The 14024-nt window shown below is 34.0% G+C and overlaps 3 protein-coding genes across 5 annotated transcripts; 1 reads left to right on the top strand and 2 right to left on the bottom strand.

Moving 5' to 3' along the window:
- Positions 1 to 134: 134 nt before the first annotated feature.
- On the bottom strand, positions 135 to 5526 carry LOC112795772 (uncharacterized). 2 transcript variants are annotated; one of them, XM_025837917.3, is made up of 14 exons: positions 5184 to 5526; positions 4215 to 4334; positions 3951 to 4010; positions 3718 to 3819; positions 3234 to 3317; positions 3037 to 3155; positions 2840 to 2941; positions 2569 to 2685; positions 2047 to 2112; positions 1873 to 1939; positions 1141 to 1194; positions 959 to 1048; positions 804 to 842; positions 135 to 712 (listed from the first exon to the last, which is right to left on the bottom strand). In XM_025837917.3, the coding sequence occupies exons 1-14, from the start codon at positions 5205 to 5207 to the stop codon at positions 593 to 595; spliced, it is 1164 nt and encodes a 387-aa protein (XP_025693702.1). In that variant the 5' UTR covers positions 5208 to 5526; the 3' UTR covers positions 135 to 592. The 2 variants fall into 2 exon arrangements, with proteins under 2 accessions (XP_025693702.1, XP_072090964.1); XM_072234863.1 differs by lacking the exon at positions 3951 to 4010.
- Positions 5527 to 7883: 2357 nt separating this feature from the next.
- LOC112795769 (protein FAR1-RELATED SEQUENCE 11) lies at positions 7884 to 11629 on the top strand. 2 transcript variants are annotated; one of them, XM_025837912.3, is made up of 4 exons: positions 7884 to 8071; positions 8582 to 9593; positions 10059 to 10502; positions 10625 to 11629. In XM_025837912.3, the coding sequence occupies exons 2-4, from the start codon at positions 8616 to 8618 to the stop codon at positions 11240 to 11242; spliced, it is 2040 nt and encodes a 679-aa protein (XP_025693697.1). In that variant the 5' UTR covers positions 7884 to 8071; positions 8582 to 8615; the 3' UTR covers positions 11243 to 11629. The 2 variants fall into 2 exon arrangements, with proteins under 2 accessions (XP_025693697.1, XP_025693698.1); XM_025837913.3 differs by having other exon boundaries at positions 7885 to 8094.
- Positions 11630 to 11750: 121 nt separating this feature from the next.
- LOC112795770 (mitogen-activated protein kinase kinase kinase 17-like) lies at positions 11751 to 13643 on the bottom strand. Its single transcript, XM_025837914.3, has one exon. The coding sequence runs from the start codon at positions 13015 to 13017 to the stop codon at positions 11965 to 11967; it is 1053 nt and encodes a 350-aa protein (XP_025693699.1). The 5' UTR covers positions 13018 to 13643; the 3' UTR covers positions 11751 to 11964.
- Positions 13644 to 14024: the final 381 nt, after the last annotated feature.

The raw sequence follows: 14024 nt of genomic DNA, 5'->3' as shown, positions 1-14024 counted from the left end.
TAAGCCAGCTACAGTAATTTTACATCTACAATTCTGAGAAATAAATAAACTACATTACATTCTAAACTGTAAAAGAATGCCATTAAAAAAAAAATACTAATTACTTTTGAGTTACTTGTCATGAACAATAATAGTACAGTGCAAGGCTTGTGTTATTTTAATTAGTTGAAGATATAGTTGGTTACAAAGAATAAGGGTATTTTTTATGCCCAAAACAACAGAATTTTAGTTTGATAATTCCTTTAGTCCAAACCATGAAACCTATTTACATTAATTAGCAGTCACAGGAAATAGAAATCTACAACTTCACACTTCTGTGACTGTTATCAAATAAAGTAACGAACACCCCTATACCTCCCTATGTACACGATAATACAACAGAATGATGGAAAAATTACCCTTCAATAATGGCAAACAGGCAATGTCTCTATGAACTCTCTTCTCTCAGATTCCACACTTGACAGCAAATCAAATGCTCCATCCAAGACTTTAAAACCAAAATCGGATGCAAAGTAACTTATCTCGTTGACTCTGAACGATAACCGAAAATGCACACTGTATTTGGATTTTGATCAACCAAAGCCTCAGTATATTAATGGCTAGTCTGGTTTGCCTGTGGTTTATATGGATCAAGCCAACATTTATCCTTCTCTGCTGCATCTTTCCATCTTTTCTCAAAAACTTGCATTTCAATATATGATTGCATCCTAACCTGCATATAGTAGATTGTTTTGTAACATTAAAGGGCTGCAATTGGGTTAAAGGTGTATAAAAATCTAGGTTACACTCATAAACCTACTTACTTTAGCTCTATCACTCTCTCTATGGGAGTCTGATGGCACCTGCAAACAGAAGGACATTCCCTTACTAAAATTTATCGAAATGTGCTCGAACTTAAAAAGCAGGGCGCTAACCGTTATCCTTAAGTTACCCTACTTATGAAATTGAAACCACTTGCCTCATTGCCATTTGAGCCACCAAGAGTAGGCAAACCCAAATGAACTATGTACTCGGAATCGACCACACCAACGTTTCTCATTCGATCACCCTGAAACATTGTTAAGAAGAGAATAACTGGCATGCCAGAAGAATTTTGTATCAAATGAATATGCATTTGCTACTGCTGTCGAAGCAAGTTACCTGAGCGCAATAGCCAAGCTGCCTGTCCAGGCCCCAGGCATGGATTAAGTCATTCTGTAGAGTGTAAAACAAGGATATGATTGTATACATAAACGCGGATGGCTACAAAGGACTAAACCAGGTGTAATTGAAAGGTTGAACATGCACTAATATAAGAGAACAGCAGTAGTTCACCAACCACATGAGAATTTAATTGCATAATGAAATAGACCCTTTAGTAGAACACAGTACCAATAAGACTGAGAAGAACATCAAATCAAGATCATATCCAGAGGATTTGGCAACATTTTGGTCCTTGAAGAAATATTTCAAGGGACAAAATCCTGTCTCTGGTTTCAATATCCCTGGGGTGGTCTCTCAGATCCTCACAAGGAGGACAAATTATTCATCGTGTATAAACACATTTTTTTAACAGTATGGATCTGTATATAGGAATAAAATTGTCGTATTTTCTAACAGTGAGGAACCGCCGGGGGACCAAAATGGCATACAAATTTCACCTTCAAAAAAGCTTTTCAATTGATTTAATCCACCATAGACAAAGATTCTTTGGTCAATACAGAATTTTAACATCCTTACCTGAGTCATTTGACTAGGTATAAACTTAGACGATTAAACCATAACAAATTGGAAACGGAAATCTTTGATATCATGTCATAATGTTCTCAGGCAAAGATAATTTATCATAATATTCAGAACATGGGACAGAAAAATGGCCATTCTTATACACACCTGGATCAAGTGCCATACACATTGCCAAGATTTTCTAGAGAACACTGGTGCCATCATTTCCACCCAACTGCAAAACAGTTTCTTCCCTTTTATATAGCGGCAAAAATGATCCAGTAAGTTTAGAAACAAAGTTAAGAGAGAGCAACACATGATATCAGGTTTATAGCTGTTTACCCTATGCAAGGAGGAGCAATGCTATGGTCATCACACCTTCCACTACCTTTTAACTTATAGTACCTTCTGCACAAAGATAATACCAAAAGCAGTTGCTTAAGATAAAATAATTATTTTTCAAAAAAAAAAAATCAAGGGTGTGATCTAACAGCAATCTTGGTAATAATGCATTACGTAAGCAGGGATGTACAACCTCAGGAGATATATTATTTAAGGACAATGTTAATCTTTAGAATGTGTTCCACAGGTGTGTAGCAGACAAGTATGGTTCATATAATACGACAAGAAGGTAACTTTCTTGTGTTGTCAAGTTTTTCGCATTAGCACAGTTAACAGAGATGCTGTATCTGCGGGTGTGATTGTGCACATATAGTTTGAGACATAACCAGCAAAACAACAAGGAAGTGTGTAACATTGTAATTGATTAATAAATTGTGTTAGTTATAATGTAATAACAGTGTAGGCCAAGCAATAGAGCAATGTTTGTTGCAACTTGAAAGAGGTGAGGAAAATAAGGTTAACCTGTGAACTTTTGATCCGGCTCTATGAACTGTCAGCGGATGATGAACTTCTGATTTATTAGGATCCAAAGCAGGTTGCGATATCTCTAGCCCCTCTTCCTTAACAATAGATAAATATCTAGTACATAATCAACAAGCCAAAATGTAAGGGATAAAACTAAACCATTAAAAGAAATAAGAATTTGCTACTTCTCACCTAATTTTGTCCTACTCTTCTTGTGAAGTGTGTTGTGAGTGTGAGGAAGTTTCGAAGACAAGCAAAGGTAGCTTACCTTTTTGGGTCAAAATTTTCAACAAGAAGGTCCTCATCCCAAAGAAATATATAATTGTATTCAGCAACTATGTCTGGATGCAAAAACCGTTTCGCAAACCACCTGTGCCATCATATAGCACTATTTTGTTCAATATCAAACATGCATTCATCCCCATGCAGTACAATTTGGGAAACAAATTCAAGAGTTAGTTATACCATTTTGTTTGATTGATAGCAGACACATGTATGGCGCGATTACTCCAAGCTAAATTCTTCCATCCATCCACAAATCCATCATAGTGAAAAAGCATCACAACAAAATCACTTGAAGGGAACTACCAAGCAATGTGAGTCAGCAAATGTAATATGAACATTATATCAGAACCATATTGTATAAATAAAGCAACTATCACCTTTTCAACAATTTTATTAACAATTTCTTTCTGCTTAACTCCTACTGCAATAGCCAATAAGCTCAATGGGTGCTTTGAACTTATCTGAAAAAAAAAAAAATGCAAACAACCACTAAAAAGAACCGTTCAAGAGAAATAGAATACAAAACTAAAACTAATTTATAACCATTTTTTAGTACTGAATTATGAGAAAATCAATTTATGTGTAGATATTAACATAAAATTAATTTATATTTGGATGTATTAACTCAAAGCAATTTGAAAGTGGTAAGGTCTGCTTATAATCAACAGATTCCAAAATTTGTTCATGTTATAAGCTACTATCCGACTTAATTATTTTTCTTGTTAATCCATATACTTTTTTCTAATCAATCTCAAAAACTTATTTAAGAATAGCTTTTATTCCCCCCGAAATCTGGATTTAGATTATAATAATATGTTGTTAACCAAAACACACACTTATTATTGGAAGCTTAAGACTAACATTATTCTTTCCAGAGTCCCATAGCGGCCGCATTTCTAAGTTAGATGTTTTAGCAACAACTCCTTCAGGCAACGCGTCGCTTCCAGAAGGCCAGCATTGTCTCTAAGGAAACAAACACAGGAATAGAATTAGAGGTAGCTCAAGTATTTAACAAGCTACATGTAAAGAAGCCCCCTCACCCCAGAAAAAACCAACAACCACCACCAGAATTTCCACACAAAAACAAGACAAACCTTGCATGCATGCGATTTTACGAGTGGCATTTTATAAATTAGTCCCCATCGTGCTAATCTCTGCATGTGTAATGCCCAAAAGTATGTGAGATTCATTGTTTTGAAAATATTTAGCAATAATGAAAACTCAACACATAATTAAGGAAAATCCATAAACTCAACACATAAATATTTTTGTTTACAGTTTACTTTTTAGCTACATATACTTTCTGTCTAGCAATTCAGATTTCAGAGTTAGAGTTCGGAATAGAAATTCGTACTTACTTGTTTATACTCCTTCGTGGTGAACGCATTGCCAGCTAAGTAAGCACCACAAACCAACGATATCACAATGAGGAAACTCCAAAGGAACATCCTATTCTTTGGATCAGACAGGACAAAGCCCTGACAAAGATGAGCATACTAACATGAGAAATTGCTATAGTTCAATAAACTAAATATAATCTCTTAGAAAGTTAATCTTAAGGGTGTGTGTGGTTGGAGGAATTATAAATAATTCCTAGGAAGTTTAATATGGGAATATCATATTCTCATGTTTGGTTCAAAGTTTGAAAAGCTATTCTTAAGCAAGTTTGATTCCAGGGAATCAAAATACCATCATTTCAATTCCCACCTTCTCCTTGGGTATCTTTGATTCCCATGGGAATGGAATGTTTGTAACAAAGTAATACTTGAACCACACACACCCTAAGAGTATTCTGTCGTACTCAAATCATAACTCACCCAGAAAAGCAAAGCAATGATATAATTTATATGAATATGATTAGGGGGGAAAATTTAAAAAAGTATCTACTAACAAGTCAAACAAAGTATAGAGGAATGAGAATAACTTGTACTACATATCTAACAAGTTACAAAAAGTGAGAAGAATAAGGTTTCCTCTTTCCTCTGGTAATCATAAAGTAGTAAACTTTTGGATTTATACAAACACTGGAATTATTACAACACATCATCCAAAATTTTAAGCAGAGTAAAGCATAAGCATAACTGGGTTGAACATCAATTGATACAGAGCTTCAACACTAAAAAGAAGTCAAAGTTGAATAATCAAACTACATAGATACAGAGAGCAAATGCAACTCGAAACTAAACCCAACATGCTGATTTCAAAATTCAAATACATTACTTTATTAGTATTTCTAAAATGAACAGCAGGGTATCTAAAATGAACAGCAACAGCGATGAATAAGAACACGATAATCCAGAGAGAGAAAAGCCGAGTGAGAAGCTTACCGGTGCAGAAGTGAAAGGCTTCATCTTTTTTGAGATTGAAAGAAGAAAGAGGAGTACATAAATAGAGGGATCAATTGAGATGAAAAGGAGAAAACTTTTGGTGGGTTTCTAATTGAGAATCACCGAAAAGCAAAGGAAAGAAAGGAATAAATAGTTGGAGAAGAAGAGAAAGAAAGGGAGGAACCGAATACTATGAAAAAAAATACTAACTTCATTATTCGAACACAAAGGGACAAGACAAAAAAGAGAAGAGAATAGAGACAAGACTTTAGTCAACGTGTTCTTGTTAAACGACGTCGTATTCAGGCACCAAACCAAACAGGGTACCAAGTTACCAACTTCCAATTTTCTTTCATAATTTCATTACTTTTATTATTTTATTTTCATGACATTCTAACACAAGAAACATTAAAAATAATAAATAGAAAATTAAAACAAAAACCAATTAGGTTTTTATGTGACTCGTTTACTTGTGTTTTTAAAGATAAAATAAGTATTTGTTTTCTTTTTTTTTTAATCAATTGTTTGTAGTTTTAAAAAAACACAAGTAAAGAATAAACAGTTTTTATGTTATTTTCTAGAACTTGCTTTTAAGTTGAAAAGACAAAATAATAAGTTTACAATTTTTTTATTTTATTGGATTAATAGTTAAATTAGTTATTGAAAGATGAGATATTTTTTAAATTCGTCTCTGAAAGATTCTATCAATTAAATTGGTCTTTCAAAAATTTATAATTAATCATATTTGTTTTTCAGTTACTCAATCAGGCAACTACTCAAATGAAGATGACAAAAACATCTTTTTATGAAGATGCTTTATTTAAAAGTTTGACTTATTTATTTAACCATATTTTAAACAAAGACAACACTTTTATAAATATCAAAATCTAACCCTACAATCCATCATCCAATGGTCAAAAAAAAATATTTTCACATGAAGACAATTATAAAGTCTTCATTGTAGTATCTACCACTCAATTAACCATTTTCGTCAACGTAAAATGTTAATTGATAGTAATATATGACACAAAATATGTCTAATTGGGCTGACCAAATATGTTTTAAAAATCTATCAATTTAGTTACTAAATTATAGGGCTGTCAAACGGGCTAGCCCGGCCCATTTAGGCCCAGCCCATTAAGTCCATGGGTTAAACGGGCTGGCCCATTTAAGCCCGCTTTATTCGCGGGCCAAAATTTTTTAGCCCGGCCCATTTATAGTCAGCCCGATGGGTTAAACGGGCTAGCCCGTTTATCATTTTATTTTATTTTTTGAAAAATATTTTGACAAAAAATACCACTTTTAGGTCAAAAACCATTTAAAAATTTTTTTTTTTTAGTTGATGGGTCGGATTTTCGGGTCGGATTGGGAAAAATATTAGCTGAAAGTGTTAATTTTTTTTTTTAAAAATGAAAAAAAAATTAAACGGGCCACCCGTTTAGCCCGCGGGCTAGCCCGTTTAACCCGTCATTTTTTTCGGGTTAATCGGGCTCAGCCCGTTTAGCCCAAAATTTAAACGGGCTTAATTTTAGGGGCAAAGCCCGCCCATTTAAACGGGTAAACGGGCTGGCCCGATGGGTTTAACCCATTTTGACGGCCCTAGTAAATTATATTGGGAATAGAATTTATATAATCGAAGAAAAGAACTAAATTAATAATTTTTTATAAATATATTTGATCAATATTTAATTAGATATGTCAAATATTATGTATATTGTCAATTAATAAAAATTTTTAATAGAATAATTAAATGACCAATATAATTAATTTTTAACCTTTGATGAACCAAATCGATTAAAAAATCTTTTAAAAATTATTTTATTTTTTAAAAACTAATTTCACTATAAATCTTTAATTTATAAGATTTTCGTATATGTACATATACATATTATTATTGAAAAGATAATATACTATATTTGATTAAAAAATTATCTAATTATTTTATTTTATCCCAAGAAATAAACATATAATAAAATATTTTTTTAAATAATAAGATGTATAAAATAAATTTTTTCTTGTTACTATATTTGTAATTTTTTTTTCTTGAATACTGTATTTATATATTTATTATATTTAAATAATAATTATTTTTCATTCTAAAACAACAATTTTATAAATATATTTTTTATTTTTATTTTTTTATTTGTAATTTTGAAAAGATTTTTTTTTCAACTCCAGACAAATGAGCCCATATTATGTGTGCTTTAGAAAACTATCATCATGTATTTAAATAATTATAATCGAATTAATATTTATATGTATAACAATTAGTTTTTTTCAAAAATTAATTTTAATATTTAAAAAATTAGTGCAAATAATGAACTATAAATTCATAAAGATGGGTCTATATTTTTTTTATTTTAACTTTTTTTATAATGTTTTTTTATTTATAAAATAGTGTCAAAACTATTTTGAACTTTTATATTGAATTAATAGAGACCTACTTCAACTTATAAATAAAAAGTACTAACGAGTTATATCTCAAATAACATGTCTCTTCGTACTTGTTTAACAAGTCGCGAATTCGAATCTTCCGATCTTCTGGTAAAAAAGAAAATTTATCAATAAAAAGTCACCAAAATTAAAAAATATAATAAAACTATAAAAACGGATAAATAATTAAAAAAACTTATCAATGGAAAAAAACTAATATAGAATCTGTGAAAAAATATAAAATAATAATTATTTCACAAAAAAAATAAAAAAGAAAAAATCGAGGCTACTTCATTGAACATCACCACCCCCATCCAACACACGGTCTCTTTCTGGCTCTCTGCTCCCGTTTCGGTACCACGACGGCGTGGCCATCCAACTCCGGCGGCGACAGAGCATGCAGCGGTGCACTCCCATTTTCATTTGGTGACCAGCTTCAGCAACCTTCTTCTCCGGTCAGCCCCAAACCGAGATTTCAGTTTTGTTTCGAAACCCTTTGTTTACGTCATAATTGGATTTTGGTGCTGGTTCTCGTACATGTAGTTTTTTCATACTTTAATTCCATTTACTCACCAATTCTGTAGAATTTTAACGCTACCGTGCAATGTGACAGTGCGATGTTTCCCCAATTTTCTAGCTTCCTTCTTATTTTCCTGATTACCTTCACATCTGAATATTGATCGTTTATAAATTTGTTTACTTTTTTGTTTTCTGTAATTAGTTATGCACAGTGTTTTCAGGTTCTCTGTTCCTTTGATGAAGAAATTTTGACTTTTATGTTATTTATTTGTCTCACTACTGTTATTTTTCTTGCGTTATTATGGAGCCCATATTATTATTTTCTACTATTTAGATGAGAAGTGATGATATTATTGCTTTGTTGCTTGTTTTATATCTGTACTTTTTTTGTTTGTGGCAACTGATTATTTGTCACTTTGTTTTCTCACTAAAATATTTGGGCATAGGATATCTTTAAGTTAGTCACTGGAAAATTATAGTATGTCTGAAGAGGCTGGATCCATGTTGGTTGCTTATGATGATCCCTCGGACCAGCGGTCACTATCTTTGGATGATACAAGTAGCACAGAGGAGTCACCTGGCGAAACCAGGCTCTCCTTGGAAACGGCTAATGATGCCATTCCGTATATCGGTCAAAGGTTTGCTACTCATGATGCTGCTTATGAATACTATAGTGAGTTTGCAAAGAGGTGTGGATTTTCAATTCGACGTCACCGTACAGAGGGAAAAGATGGTGTTGGTAAAGGACTTACTAGACGTTATTTTGTTTGTCATCGCGCCGGGAACACTCCTGTCAAGACATCAACAGAAAGTAAACCTCAACGAAATAGAAAGTCTTCTCGATGTGGATGCCAAGCTTACATGAGGATAAGCAAGACAACTGAATTTGGATCCCCAGAATGGCGGGTGACTGGTTTTGCCAACCACCATAATCATGAACTCTTAGAGCCAAACCAAGTTCGATTTCTTCCTGCATATAGAACTATTTCAGATGCTGACAAAAACCGAATCCTTATGTTTGCCAAAACAGGGATATCTGTTCACCAAATGATGAGGCTTATGGAACTTGAGAAGTGTGTGGAACCTGGATATTTGCCTTTTACGGAAAAGGATGTGCGTAATTTACTCCAGTCATTTAGAAAATTGGATCCTGAAGAGGAAAGCTTAGATTTACTGAGAATGTGCCGGACTATAAAGGAGAAAGATCCTAATTTTAAATTTGAGTTTACACTCGATACAAATAACCGTTTGGAAAATATTGCTTGGTCATATGCCTCATCAATCCAGTTGTATGATATTTTTGGTGATGCCGTGGTTTTTGACACAACACACCGCCTAACTGCATTTGACATGCCACTTGGTATATGGGTTGGAATGAATAATTATGGAATGCCTTGCTTTTTTGGCTGTGTGGTTCTACGAGATGAAACCATGAGATCATTTTCCTGGGCACTTAAGGTAGTATATAATGCAGAATTTAGTGTTGTTAACATCATTTAGTTTTTATTCAATTTACGTTGTGGCATGCTAGTTTATTAAAATGCTTTGTGGTTTAATGAATATAAACAAATGCTAGGGGAAGATATCTTGTTACTAAGATTTTGTGTAGTCAACTAGTCATAAACAATAATCAGTTGCTAGTCTAAATAATTTGCAAACAGTTAAGTGAACTGTTTTTAAATTACTGCAATTGCAAAGAGTTCCTTAATAACTTGCTACCCTTTGGTAAATGTGTTTAAGCACCTTATGCTAGTGTTCTCTGTCCTTCCTATTTTTTGAAAATGGATGTGTTATTTTATCTGTGGATGCGAATTTCTTTCTTATTCCTTTCTCCAACCTGAGTGGTCTGTTAATTCATAAAAAGTTCTTTGGCTCTTTAATTTACATATATTTTTTCCTTCCTTTTTCAAATCACCTTGAAAGGCTTTCTTAGGGTTTATGAATGGAAAGGCTCCGCAGACGATATTAACTGACCAAAATATATGTCTCAAAGACGCAATATCTACAGAACTACCAACAACAAAACATGCCTTCTGCATATGGATGATAGTGGCAAAGTTTCCATCTTGGTTTAATGCTGTTCTTGGGGATCGCTACAATGAGTGGAAGGCTGAATTTTATAGACTCTATAATCTTGAATCCGTTGAGGATTTTGAATTAGGCTGGAGGGAAATGGTTTGTTGTTATGGACTGCATTCCAATCGGCACATGGTCAATTTATATAGCTCTCGCTCACTTTGGGCATTGCCATTTTTGAGAAGTCATTTTCTTGCAGGAATGACTACAACTGGTCAATCAAAGTCAATTAATGCGTTCATTCAACGGTTTCTGAGTGCACAAACCCGACTTGCACATTTTGTTGAACAGGTACTATCTATCTTGGCTGAGATATTGTTATATTGATTTTGATGAGTATTCACTCTGAAAGTTTTAACGTATTCTTTAGAAAGAGAAAAAGCTTAATTTTGATTTATGCTTGCATATTTCAGGTAGCTGTCGCCGTTGATTTTAAAGATCAAACTGGAGAACAACAAACCATGCAGCAGAATCTCCAAAATATTTGCCTCAAAACTGGAGCTCCTATGGAGTCACATGCCGCTACAGTCCTCACTCCTTTTGCCTTTTCAAAGCTTCAAGAGCAACTTGTGTTGGCTGCACACTATGCTTCTTTTCCAATTGAAGACGGTTTTCTTGTGAGGCACCACACAAAAGCTGAGGGAGGTCGGAAAGTTTATTGGTCTCCTCAGGAAGGAATTATAAGTTGCAGCTGCCATCAATTTGAATTCTCTGGAATTCTCTGTAGGCATTCTCTTAGAGTTCTTTCAACAGGAAATTGCTTTCAAATCCCAGATAGATATCTTCCCATCCGTTGGCGTCGAATCAGCATACCCTCCTCTAAACTTGCTCAGAGTGCACCAAATGATCATACTGAAAGGGTTCAGTTTTTACAAAATATAGTGTCGTCTCTGATTACAGAATCTGCAAAGTCTAAGGAACGGTTAGATATTGCTACAGAACAAGTTTCCATCCTTCTGTCTCGCATTAGAGAGCAACCAATTTCATTACATGGTGCCAGAGATTTCTCTTCTATCAATAGAAATCTTTGACTCTGGTTGAACTGTCAATCTGGTTCAATTATGGGAGGTATACAGAAATTATTGATGAGAACACAAAATTACTTGATAGTGTCATGGCAGTTAAGGTAGTTGAAACTTGAAACTATAAGAAGGCAGAAGGTTGTAACGTAACATGAAATTCTTCTTTAGAAACATTTCTGTAGAGTAAAAATGCTAAATTCTTCTAATGACAAGGCTTCTGTTGAGTACAAATGTATATAGATTTGAGAAAATTTGTTTGTATGCATCTTTGTATTATGGCACTCTAGTAACCATAGCTAAGTTTTTAGTGAAAAAACGGTGTTTGTAATGTAAGAAGAACCCTCTCAATGGTCAATGCAAAGCATAGATCTATGAAATGCATCATTTATTAACGAAGTTAAGGTGGCGATTGTGGTTCACCACACACCCCTTATCATCTGATGGATAGGATATGAGGGTGTATTAATGTTTATCTAACTGTGATGCATTGTGAGGTATTTTCAAAACTCCATTATCCTTTACATTTTGGAATCTTGTATTATTTACTTAAGAATCCTATTCCTTTTATTAGAAAGTTTTTACACATAATACCAAAAACCATGTGAAGTGTAGAGGAAAAGAATGCATCAACACCTTGACAACCTATTTTGCTCCTACTCCAAAGCTGTACATTTGAATCCTGTATCTACATTCAACACATTCTCTGTTTACTTTTCCCTTGATTCTCAAGGTTATCCTGACCTAACAGTAATCCAACTCCCAGACGACCATAGGGCAATGTCTTCTGGTTGGCATGCTTTGCTTCCTACTGCTCGATCATGGCACGCGAACGGGTTTCTAAAAGAGAGCTTATCATGTTCCCGAGAGCTTTCTAACTCATCATCTAAATCACAAGTAGCCTCAAAACCATGAACCTCCAAAACACTTGTTGGTGAAGATACACACTGTTTTTGTTGAGAAGATCTTCTTGAACTCCTTGACAGAAATGGATGGTGAAGCAAGTCCTGAGCAGTACACCTCTTTTTGGGGTCTCTCTCCAAGCACCTGGTCAAGAAATCCAAACCCTCCTTGGAGAAATGAGCTGGAAGTTGAGGTATCTCGTCACCATTGGCGATCCTCAGCACAGAAGCCATTGGATTCGACACTTCGCCGGCCCAAGGATACCTTCCAGTGGCCATTTCAATAACAGTGCATCCCAAAGACCATATATCAGCAGAAACATCCAACTGCTCATTCCTCAATACTTCAGGGGCCATCCATAGAGGAGTCCCTCCTAAACGCGCGGCGGCCTTCAAGTCCTTCACCCTTTTGGCACATCCAAAGTCTGCCAATTTGATGTTCCCGGATGAACCTAAAAGCACATTCTTACACTTAAGATCACAATGCACAATTCCATGCTGGTGAAGATGCTGTAAACCATGAAGTATTTCTCTAGTATACAACCGGACAACATCTTCATCCAATGATCCACCAAACTTTTGAGCCACATCTGCCAAGCTACCTCCAGCCATGTACTCCATGAAGACATTGAGATTACCTTGGTCCTCCTCTTTCCCCAGATATTGAACAATATATGGTGATGAACTTAAACTCTCTAGGATTTTCACCTCATTACTCAAAGCCTCACAACCAGCCCCTATATGTGCTGATTTCACCACAAAAAGCCCTCCGGTGGATTTGTTCATGGCCAAATTGACTGTACCGAAAGATCCGGTTCCGACCAATTTACCCTTCACCCAATCATTTGGTTTAGGCAACACAGATTGGCAATTTGAACAAGCCATTCTTTCCTCCAATTATCAACAAAGACACCAAAATATGGAAAATTTGGTTTCAAAAGATTCATACACACAACTGGATAAAAGAGAAAAACAGGTTGACCATTAACTAATGAACTCTTTCCTTAAACTGAATTAGAAACAAACAACTCGTAACATCAAATGGGTATGAACAAAAAACGATTTTTCTTTGACCCAAAGAAAAAAGGTTGAATCTTGAATCCAGCCAAAGCTATAAGAAATTAAAGGCCGAATTAGATTCCTTAATGAAGAGGTAAATAGAGCGGTTTCCCAACAATCGGAAAACCGCTCTATGAACGGAAACCCCTTGTTGCTACTCAAACGTTCTTTTTTGTTGTTTCAGGTTTTTTGGTTAAAGTTGAAGAAGGCGAACTAACCAACCACGCTGAAGGGAAATGTCAAGTTATAAAGAAACAATGGGGTTTCTATTTTGCTGCATTCCGTTTCTAGCCATCCTTAATTGTTGGAACTCCATTTTTATCGGTTTCTTTCAGCATTGTGAGATAATATAGGGATATGGATATATAGTACTACTATATAAAGTAATTATGTTATATTTCCAATAATTTTTTTTTTTTTGTGTTTTGTTGAAACTTGAAAATGAATCTACTTTCTGGAGGTGGTGGTGTTGATGAATATTGTAGATTATGGCTAATCCTCATTTGTTATATGATTGAAAAAAAAATTGACAGTAGAAGTATAGTTGTCAGAATCGAACCGGTTATTGGATTATTGGGTTATTAGTTGAACCGATTAATTTGGTCCTATGTAAATAAAAAAATAAAAATAATAAAAAATTTAAATTTAAAATTCAAAATATATATTTTCACTAATATTTTAAAAATATCTAACTATTTTAAAATAATATAGAACAGAAACAATAAGTATTTTTGTTAATTTTACTCTATTATAAATATTTTATTTTGTTTTTATATTAAAATAACTATTATTTTTAAATTTTAATAATTTATTGATTAATTTATATCTATCAT

Source organism: Arachis hypogaea, chromosome 4 (genome assembly GCF_003086295.3).
Source record: "Arachis hypogaea cultivar Tifrunner chromosome 4, arahy.Tifrunner.gnm2.J5K5, whole genome shotgun sequence".
Taxonomy (NCBI): Eukaryota; Viridiplantae; Streptophyta; class Magnoliopsida; order Fabales; family Fabaceae; genus Arachis; species Arachis hypogaea.
Note: the sequence above shows the minus strand (reverse complement) of the source record. Positions and strands in the feature narration are given on the sequence as shown.

What these genes read in the sequence shown, in the direction of transcription:
- LOC112795772 (XM_025837917.3), bottom strand. Translation starts at nt 5,207, where the DNA reads ATGAAGCCTTTCACTTCTGCACCG. An exon ending in AGCCTTTCACTTCTGCACCG is followed by an intron (nt 4,335 to 5,183) that starts GTAAGCTTCTCA and finishes CATCTTTGTCAG; the next exon opens with GGCTTTGTCCTGTCTGATCC. An exon ending in GCCGGATCAAAAGTTCACAG is followed by an intron (nt 2,113 to 2,568) that starts GTTAACCTTATT and finishes ATCTTTGTGCAG; the next exon opens with AAGGTACTATAAGTTAAAAG.
- LOC112795769 (XM_025837912.3), top strand. Translation starts at nt 8,616, where the DNA reads ATGTCTGAAGAGGCTGGATCCATGTTGGTTGCTTATGATGATCCCTCG. An exon ending in CATTTTCCTGGGCACTTAAG is followed by an intron (nt 9,594 to 10,058) that starts GTAGTATATAAT and finishes TCACCTTGAAAG; the next exon opens with GCTTTCTTAGGGTTTATGAA. An exon ending in TTGCACATTTTGTTGAACAG is followed by an intron (nt 10,503 to 10,624) that starts GTACTATCTATC and finishes TGCATATTTCAG; the next exon opens with GTAGCTGTCGCCGTTGATTT.
- LOC112795770 (XM_025837914.3), bottom strand. Translation starts at nt 13,017, where the DNA reads ATGGCTTGTTCAAATTGCCAATCTGTGTTGCCTAAACCAAATGATTGG.